General features: G+C 30.5%; 1 protein-coding gene and 1 long non-coding RNA gene across 8 annotated transcripts in view; one reads left to right on the top strand and one right to left on the bottom strand.

Annotated features, from left to right (window-relative positions):
• LOC148614960 (uncharacterized) overlaps positions 1-10,588 on the bottom strand; it is a 32,335-nt gene extending 21,747 nt beyond the window's left edge. For 4 of the 7 annotated variants that reach the window (XM_088589520.1, XM_088589524.1, XM_088589523.1 and 1 more), the window contains exons 1-4: positions 10,480-10,588; positions 8,586-8,850; positions 8,154-8,264; positions 3,900-4,080 (exon numbers count right to left, since the gene is read on the bottom strand). In XM_088589520.1, coding sequence (XP_088445646.1) covers positions 3,900-4,080; positions 8,154-8,264; positions 8,586-8,678 — 385 coding nt within the window. In that variant the 5' untranslated portion in view covers positions 8,679-8,850; positions 10,480-10,588. Of the gene's footprint in view, positions 1-1,258; positions 1,833-3,899; positions 4,081-8,153; positions 8,265-8,585; positions 8,851-9,087; positions 9,179-10,312; positions 10,334-10,479 lie in introns of those variants that run through there. The other 3 variants (XM_088589522.1, XM_088589521.1, XM_088589526.1) reach the window with 3 other exon arrangements.
• On the top strand, positions 1,453-2,967 carry LOC148614961 (uncharacterized). The gene is made up of 3 exons (XR_015923804.1): positions 1,453-1,482; positions 2,116-2,209; positions 2,622-2,967. It is a non-coding gene; the product is annotated as an uncharacterized LOC148614961 (long non-coding RNA).
• Positions 10,589-10,852: the final 264 nt, after the last annotated feature.

The raw sequence follows: 10,852 nt of genomic DNA on the forward strand, positions 1-10,852 counted from the left end.
GATTGTGGTGTAGACTTATGAACTTACCGGAATCCAGAATTTGTCGAAAAGTGTTTAGTTGGGATGTTGATATTTCGGCATGATACAAAAATACATGGTTTAATAGTGTTAAAACAATTTTGAACAATAGTGGTCTGGCAAATTTACTTAATCATACAGACAATCAAGACTTGATATCGACAAAGTACATTATTGACTCAGTAAAGACTACACTTACAGACAAATTCAAAATCGAGTGGAATACAAAAGTTCAAGACATGCCAAAACTTAGAGCATATAAGCTATTTAAGACCGATTTTAGTACTGAAGCGTATGTGAAAAACTGTTTATCGAGGAAACAACGATAAGTTATTGCCAGAATACGATGCGGGACACTACCATTAGAAGTGGAACAAGACCGCTATCGCAATATTCCGTTAGACCGTAGATTCTGCAAAGTGTGTAACTCTAACCTCATTGAAGACGAAAACCACTTCCTACTTTTGTGCTCTGGTTACGCAATTAGGCGAAATGAACTTATAAAACAACTATCTTCCATAAATTTTGACTCTCCTTTAGATGCGCTAAAAGAACTGCTGACGAATAATTCCAAAATTGTTGCAAACTATATCATAGACTGTTTAGATATACGACGTGGTGTTATATAAAAACTTGCTTATTCAAACTTATTTCACCTATAACAAATGACGTTAAATTTATAGAGCCCTCATTTTCTACTTAACTTAATGTGTACATATGACAGTGCTTCGTAAGCCTATCTGGCTGGCTGAAAATATATCTGTAATCTATGTATTTGAACATGAAAAATTCAAGTTGCACTTTAATCAATTATTTATTCATTCATTCATTCATATAGTTCCAATTAGAAACATATTTTTCCAACAGACCCTGAAAGATACTCAAGTCAAAGTTTTGAATTGGACTTGATAAAGGTCATTGCAAAATAACATCTAAACAGGTACTGCCTGACAAAAAAGGAGCAGAAGTAAATGCCCCACAGAAAAATTCAGTCATAACGGAAAATTATAGTCTTTTTCTCATACAAAGGAACTTTAATTGTCAAAGAGTAATAGATCATGAGGACATTTAATCATATATGTCATGCATACACATATATCAGGGGAAATAAATCATACACAAAATATCTTACATGTGAATCCTTTACTTCCTGTGTAAGTTATTAATTTAGACTCTTTTTAAATAATTTTGGAGAAAAGAACAAAAGCACTACTAATACCTGTATGTATAATATAAGTACCTGAGCACTCAGCTGTTTCTAGTTCTAATTTCATCAAAGTGATTTCCAATCATAAAATCTGTATCCATCATCAATATACTTGTATAAGAAATATGAAGTCATAGCAACCACAAAAATGAATATAATCTTGATCAAAAACTATGATATAAGAGCTATCTTATATTTCCAACATCATTCAATAAACACATGCTCTGGTAGTGATCTACTTGTCAAAGTCAGATCAGGTAAATAAGGCTCCTACTTATTTCACAGTTACTACAAAATGCACAACAAAATAAGTTCTCAACTAGGGAAAGTATGATTCACAGGCAACTAGACATAAAAATACTACATTATAATTAATTCTCAATTAATGATATAGTAATGGCTCCCCTTTTTCTATAATTATCCATTCCATGGATGCTACCAATGAATGGAAATTAAACAATATTCTTCAGTATAATTGTCCAATCGGTGAATAGTAATTAAACAATAAGTAACAAGCCGTGTGGACGGTTGTAAACATAATTCTAATCAATATATACAGTAGAAGGTATTGAACTTTGTATAACGTACATGAGGACACAGTGTATGACTCATACCAACAGAGGCCCTATAGACAGGGAGAACTTGTCAACATAATAATAAATCATTTGATAAGCTTGTATTCACTGTTCATTGTCTAGTTCCTTATTTGAATCATTCCTTTGAGTTAAAATGATTGATTAGTTTAAATGAGTAGAAATCTTCTAACTTTTAAGTGCATTTTAATTGAAAAGTTATCCATGAGAAAAACCTACTAGAGGCTAGTGGTAAAAACATGACTTTGAGTAGCCTAATTTAACTTTTATGTTGTGATTGTATACATGTATTTGTAGGTGTTTGTCCAAAAATGAAGCTCAAAATAGTACAATTTGCACAAACAATACAGAAATGTCAATGAGTTAATTGCATTAGTGGGATTGTAACAGGGTGAGTTTGTTGCAATCATCAAGTATTTTACTACATTATGTCTAAAAATAAAATTTACAAAAAATTTCCCCTCTCTTCAAATGCATTCTTTGATACTGAGAGAATTTTAAGAGTCATGAAAAAAACGTAAGGAAACACAAGGTTTTACATCCTCATTTTCATTATGAAGAAGATTGTAGTCAATGTTGTTATATTTAGCTACAAGTTTTCCCGTTAGATAAAGTGCGTCATCTACAATTTTCAATTACATATTAAGATTTATGGTATTTAATTAAGAAATTTGTTACATGTAAATAGAATGTTAAAAGAATCAAACAGTGAAATAAAATGTCATAAACAGTTTATATTTTGCTTGTTTTTTCTTCTCAAATTACTATAACATTAGCAAGATTGTTCTTTGAATATTTTTTAGGTAGTTTTTGTAAATACTAGACAAAAGCATGGAGTAGCATCTGATTCCTTTCAAAAGCATGGAGTAGCATCTGACTCCTTTCAAAAGGACTACTTGAATACATTGTACACGTTGTAAGGTTGTATCTATTGAAATGCAAATATGGAATGATCTTTATCAAATGGAAAAACAGTTATACTGTTACAGACACAATGCCAGTACTAAAGAGATTTAGGTGATCCCAATTGATACCCTGATGACACAATCACAGTGCCTGCAATTTTTTATATCTTAATATCAGATGACACTTCTAAGAAACTACATGTATTAGTCAATAAACACTTCTTTTATTGCACAATTTACATAATGTTATGCAATATAATCTTCTCTATTGTATTGAAAAGTAATTGTGAAGATTTTCATGGCTGAAATATATAATTTACCACAATACACATACAACTATATATTGATTTTAATGTTCCCAATTTACAAGAAAATGACTAATCAAGGCAGTATCTTTTGAGAAGTGCTCAGCTTTGTGTGAAGGTTTCATTGTTGCTTGATTTTTTTAATCATTCTTTAAAAATATATTGACAGGGCTGTTTACCATTAAGAAAGACGTCACTATCAGTGCTTACACAAAATTAGTTAAAAATTAGTTAATAATAACTAGCACAAGGAGGTTCCTGATTTAGCATTAGTAGCCCTAATTTCTCTTAACCACCGAGAGCTACATTTAGTTTTTTTTTTTTACACACTGTGATTAGATGCACTTACTCTGCACATCTTCAGGCTTTAATATGATTCTAATATAATATACATGTATATTGCTGGAAAATATCAAATTCATTTGATAAGCTTTAGGAACAGGCAAATCACAACGGTTCCATGAGCTTTTCTGAATGTTTCAAAGCAAGTACAAATAAATATATTGATATTTTCGGCAATGTTTGTAATGTGCATTGTTTTTATCCTGCAACCACATTTTCTGAATAAAACATGCAAAATTTGTCCAAAATATTTTTTTAGCAATTTTTTTAGTGCGACCATTGGCGAGGGCATCTTTAAATTTGTTACCTATTTCTTGTTTTTGATGTTGCTCATAACTGGAAAGGTAACCTGGAAATGATATGCAGTGGAAGAATAAAGCTTTCCTGTATTCAACACCCTTTATTAATATAGTAGCAAGCTTAGTTGCAGGATAAAAAACTAAATCCATCTCTAACATACTTGACAATACCAAGGGCAGTAACTTCTGTAGAAGAACTATGCCTCAATCACTTGGATAAGTTGACTAACCTTTAAGAAGGGCTACACTTTTGAGGGTCTGACTAGATTTGAGTTTTCTGAGGAGAACAACAAGGAAATTGTCACTGCTAAGCTGGGTCACATCGGTAGTACACTGGTCATAAACAATAAAATCACTATATTCCTCCATCTCAACATGACACAACTGCGCCAACAAATCTTTAATGCTGATCTAAAAATAAATGATTATCCTTAGTGAAAGCATAATTATAGAGCTGGATGCAAATGATATTGTAGACATCGATAATATTAATTGTAGTGGGAAATTCCAGAAAATGAGCAAAAAAAAAATCAATTAATGGTTTGATCGACTACCATAACTGTTTAACAAATACTCAATAGTCAAGCTAGTAGTCTGTGTGAGTAACAGGAATTTCCATCAAGGTGACAAAGTCAGCTTTTTTTCAAAAGTTCGAAAATGATTTGAAGTATGACACAAGAACAAGCTCAATCATACCATGGGGAGGACTTGTCAAATAGTATATCATGTAGTGCATACATGTACATGTTGATACTTTGGACTGAACTCATTATTGATTATTTTCTTAAATTCAAGAGTAAACTGAGCAGCACTTCAAATTAATACAGCTTAGATATGATCATATATATTAAAATGTTACACATCCCTCTTGCAAGTAACAAATATTGTATGCTGTTATATAAACAGTGCTCCTATGACAAATATACATGTACATGCCTGAAGAAAATACATTAAAATAAATTATACTTATTTTAAGTTTATTTAAAGATTTGAAAATAAGGGCAAGATAAATGAGTTGGGTCGCCGCTATTTTTAGTTATTGCAAACTTTATGAGACCACTGCAGTCATAGCTATATCTAGACCAAACAATAAAGACAAATCACACCATTTTAGTCAGAGTCTTATTCTAGGTGAAATTGGAATGTGAATCAAAAACATCATTTAGCATGTCATGATTAAATTCTTAACAAGAGAAATAAATTATATTAGTCCTCACAATAGATGTCATTTTCTCTTAATGACTGTAAGAGACAAACTGAACATCAAAGATAGGTATGACAACGGCTTTTGATCTTAACACAGGTAAATTATCACACCTGTACAGGTATCTGAGTCATAACTATACTATTGATATATAAATTAATCAGCTTTGTAAAATAAATATATTACTTATACTGCATTATGGTATACTACTTCAATAAGGGGCTGAATCATAGAATTACATTTTTTGTCAACTGGTAGCAACCCTCCTGGCTAAAACTGTTGGAGGGATTCACATTTTCTGACCCACTTGTGGTCACTGAACAAAACATTTGCGGTAGTATTATAAGGTAAAATCCGAGAAAGAATTTTAAATTGCTTCATATAATCATTAAAGTCAGAATTTTATAGAGCTTACAGGCAAATAAATACGTCAGACTAAGTCAATGACTGGTGCACAGTTGAATATAGATCAAGGACCAGATGGCAAATAATTGGTTTTCTGTAATCATGATGCAATGTAGTTAAAATTACTAACAGTCACCCCGTAAATTGTCTTTGCCTGTTGACAAAAGTACACCATCCTGTCAGGGGGTCAAACTAGTGGTGATCTGAAGAGACCTTCTATCTCTGAAAATGTACCTAGTTCCTGGACCTTCAATTAGTAATTGACACTTCATGGTCCACTTTCAATTTTCCTCAAGTGGACCATTAGTTTGAAACTATGAAAATTCCACGGTTGTCTACTCTTAAAGGAAAATATGAACATCTGCCTATAGATTTTGGGATCACGAAAGTCAGGAATAAACTACTGGGTAGCTGTCATTATACTCATGTCAGTTATTTTGCATGATTTTGAACAAAATTTGAGGAAACACTCAGAATGACAATGTTACATGTGGAACATAATTCTGGATAGAAAAAACACATAGTACATAATGAAATTATCAGTTAACAATAAATTAAATAATATGTTTTGACATACTTAAATAAGTTTTTTTTTAAATAGCTAAGTTAAATTTGTTGTAACAGCAGTCCACAATTGTCCAGTGACTCAAGTGGTTATATTATTCCTTGTTTATTACAAGAGTCTTGTGTTATGATTGTAAGGACAAACTTACATGTATTTTGTAAACACAACCAAAAGGGAAAAACCTAGATCCTGTTACCAATAGACCACAATGGAAGTTTGGTATAAACAAAGATATACATTGTAAACATTAATGAGACATCATCAAGCATGGTTCTGGTACAAGATTATTCACAGTCCATGAATAACAAGGGCGTAGCATTTATAATCTGACAGAATGTTAAAAAGTGATTAAAATAAAACTCAAAAATAAATAAATCAAATTGTGTCAAAAAAACCTGTATGTTACATCAAAGATATTAACATTTATCAGTGCAGAACATTATTTGTCATGTACAATGTATATAGGTAAAAATGTCATGAATCTTTATTAATAAAAAAAGTTATTGTTCCACAGACGATGAGTAAAACTTCTTAAATCAAATGAGATTAGTTAAATTTTAATTTTGTTAAAGCATCTAGTATGAAATGTTTGATAATAGCACTTAGTCACATTTAACTTCACAGCTACCTATTTCAAAACAAATACCTTAAGCATGAAAATCTTTAAATCAACCATACGCATGCTTGTAGAATTTACTTTGCTATTTTGGTGAAGTGAAAATCTCAATATTCTTGGTTAAAAATTTAAAAATCAATCATATTAAATGTATCAACATACATGTACATGCATCTAAGGTTATGCAATCTAAGGTTAACACAGGTCATTTACCGATAAAATCTCAATTGTGTTTTTATATAAATGGATGTAAGAGAAAATTAATCATGTCCCTGTTCCCTGAGCAAAGCTTTTAAGAGATATGCAACATGTGCTATACAACCATATACAGACATACACTCAAATGAACTCAATGCAGCTAATGATCTATCTTAAGTTAAAATTCAATACACACCATATGGGGTTGATGACAGAATACAACTAATGGACATTAATACATGTACAACTACAATTACAATTCATCTTTACATGTACCTCGTTCTTAATAACTGTATATATATCTGTAATACTTACATATACAGTAACATGTATGCATAGCAACTATTAGAAAAAACCGAACTTGTTTAACAATTAATAAGGAGCCCACCTAGGTATGTATACTCTGCTTATCTAGAAGAACGCTCAGTTGCTTATTTGTCCAGATGCATAGTGAGAGAAACAATACAGTAAAGCGAACAATTCAGGCAATCCTACCAACAAAATCACTGGTCAGAGTTTGGTCAATACTCCAATTCACAAATGACATTTTGTTTCAAATACTTCAAGAAGTTGCTCATAAGGGATGGCAAAGGAAGAAACATTCTTAAAATATGATGTCATTTATCTTTGAAATGAAGGAGGATTAAGACAACAGAAAAGGGTATTATTTTCTACTAATATAAATTCATATAAATGTAAATATGTCTATTGTCTTTTATACTATCCCAGACATTGTGTTTACATACATTAGTAATACATTTTTCACATTGTATTTTGAAAATACACTGACAGAATACAGACAGTTTCTCTATAAGGGAAAACAAAAAAAAAAGAACATCCTTTAACTATTTGTTGTAATAGTAATGATTCCTTAACACCATGAACATGAACTTGTGCAAAAAAAATCTAATAGCTAACCACAATCTGAGTCATTACACTCTTGGTTAACTACTGCTATTGAGAATATTTTTAGCTGAAAAAATTAACCCTTTCCATTTCCACTTGCCTATTATGTATAGCATAAGTAGGGCAATAATACTGATATTTTCTATAAACACAATGTGTACCTACATGTACATGTGTATTTGTTTAAAGGGAGATCTCTAATATTTGTAGGTTTGACTCTTGCTGTTCAACAATTTTTTTATGGATAATGGATTTCACATACATGTATCTATCCACAACATAAATAGTTAATAGGAAATAAACATTTCCTTATGGGGACAAAATAAGAAAAAAAAAAAAAACTATCGTTGTCATTAAGGCTTCTGAGGAAAATAACAGAAGGGCAAATGTGTCCATCATCATGATCATATCATAAAAGAGGGCCTTTTTTTTTGAATATCATTGAACTATCATTTCATTTTATAAACTTTAAAGGGTGAAGCTGAAGAGTCGAGTACCCCCTCATTTAAACCAATTGCAAGGAAAAAGATTTCAATGATTCCTCTTGAAACAATCAAAACACAATAAAACTTAATAGTACCCAATCTTACCTTATCCTCCTTTAGATGGTGCTTTGCCAGTTTAGAACAACAAATATTGACAGATTGCTGGATCCTGGATGTATTGTATTCCAAAAATGATCTACTATCGATCAATAGAACCTGTAACATTCAAGTCAGTCAGGTAATTCTATGCAAGAAATGAAACTTAACAATTTACTAACTAGAATTTTTAGAAGTCACCTAATTTTGATAATGGGTCTATTTACAAAAGGCACTTAAAGATATTAAGAAAATCATAATACACGGTACTTGTTTACATATACATTTACAGTTGATATTCAATATTGAAAACCAAATGTTCACTTCTATACTAATAAATACTATTTGGTTAACTTAAATAGAAATACTGCATTATAACATTACTATATGTAAATTTATGGTACATATTCTCACTCTTGTTGTCCTATTAAGAAAATTTACCTTGTCTAATCCTTTCTTCAATAGTTCTGCCAGGTTTCCTGTCTCTATATACATCCAATTATCCATACTGGACTGATCAGCTAGCCCTGTCATGCTTCAACAAACACTATAATTTCTATTTATAGAAGCATTTCTGGAATCATGTTATTAAACCTCCCAAATAGTGAACTGAGATCACCAATTTTTTTTCAATTTTATTCTTCATTTTGGTTGTTTTTGGTAACTGATAACTTATCACTCTTGATTATAACTATCTATGGGTTTTCTGCAAGAAATGAACAAAACATGTTAAACATATGGACATCTTTTTATTCTATACAAAAACTTCTTGTAATGTGTAAAACTTTTTACAGCATACAAGAAAAAAAACTTTTTACAGCATACAAGAAAAAGTAAAATAAAAAAGAAATTTTCTTGTTCTAACCAGCTTTTTTTTTATTTTTTTCAAAACAATCATCGTTTACTACTTTATAAACTTAGTCAATAAAGTTGTCATACAAACCAAAGATGATCCATGATAATGCAGGAAGTTTAAAAAGTATTTCACCTGTTTGAAATTTACAGGTAAAGTGCTTAATCACTGATATCATTTAATCATGGGATGCTTTGTCATTCTACCACAGTTTTTATGTACTAGTTAAAATCATGGACTTTGATGCTGACATTATGTCACTTATCAGTGGTGTAACTAAAGGCAAATGAAAGTAAATGCTTATTTCTCATTGCAAGAAAAGGGGGTCATGGACATGATAGATGTTTAATTTTAAATGAAAGTATTTGGTTATTGCAACTGAGTGGGCATATTTGAATACCCTAAGATGTAATTGTGTGCACTGAAGATAAATCCTTGTAGATAATGATGTACTTCATTCTAGCATAAAAGAGGACTAAGTACAAATGAATATTACTCTAATGGCAATGGGAAGAGGACTAACTTATTAATCACCATAAATCAATCCGACTTTAGCCATATCATTTTAAATAGCAACAAGAGTAGTAACATTTCTTTAATTAGTCAAATACATTAATGTTCAAGAATATAAAACCCATTTGTCTCAGTTTTTTGGGAGCAAGAACGTAAGAAAAACATAACATAGATATTTTAGTGTTTGGAAAATGATGTACAATTAGGAAAATATCACCAATTAATTACTAAGTATTTGGTACTTGAATTCTAGTTATATAACATAAAACCTCACATTTTATGTTTATCTTTCATGTTTTCATCAGATATTTTCATTTTTTGTTTATAGTCAAAATGCGCATTTTGACTATAAGCAAAAAATGAAAATATCTGATGAAAACATGAAAGATAAACATAAAATGTGAGGTTTTATGTTATAGAACTACTTGAATTCCTGTTCAAGTCATAAAAATTAATCAAAACTTGGGTTAAGTTAAGTTACAGTTAAGTTGCTTGTCTATGACCTTGATATCTTTCAGGTCAATCTGTTAAGAACATAAAAAACGTGAAAACACTATAAGATGATCATGAAAAATTTCGCCGATACCAAATCTTTTCTATCATACACTGAGTGATACAGCCATTATTTATAAGAGACACTTGGGGAAAGTAAAGAAATCAAATGGACAAAATATCCACGATGTTATATCAGTCATATGACAACCCTTTTCGTGAAATAATTTTAAAAATTTTGGTAGCAACAGTACATCTTTTCGTAACATAGTGCAAATACATGTATAATCGAGCTAAGTTTTTTTCTCACCTTGAATAGTTAAAAAAATATCAGTTGTTCAACAGACGTGTCGTTATAGTAGAGAAAGCTGTAATAAGTAAAATTGTAAATTGAAAGAAATGTCGAAGCAAAAACTACAATCATAGGGATTTACTATTTATAAATAAACAACTGGATATGTGTGATATAATACTTACCTCAATCTCCAATACGTATTTTGCTGGTTATTCGTTAAACCACGATGAGGTCATTGATAACCAATCAAACTTCTAACATTGCAAAACAGGAAGTGGTTAGTTTTTATCGACTTTTAGATGAGACGAATAATTTTTCTTGAAAATATTTTTTTTCATTTTTCTCTGAGATGATATTGGATTAACATGTTTTATATTTTCAATATAAAAAAAAAACAATGGTAACGGACATTGATATCGAGATATTAGAGCTTTAAATTAGTAATTCAATACAATATTGTAAGCAGATAACAGAATTTTTCATTTCTCAAACTTTCTTAAAAACTGGTCAATTAGTATAAAAAAGAACACTGTTCTTGCATCCCCCCTGCTTCTG

The sequence above is a fragment of the Perna viridis genome, chromosome 6 (genome assembly GCF_037379345.1).
Source record: "Perna viridis isolate PV_CMFRI_1.1 ecotype Kerala chromosome 6, ASM3737934v1, whole genome shotgun sequence".
In the NCBI taxonomy this organism is placed as follows: domain Eukaryota; kingdom Metazoa; phylum Mollusca; class Bivalvia; order Mytilida; family Mytilidae; genus Perna; species Perna viridis.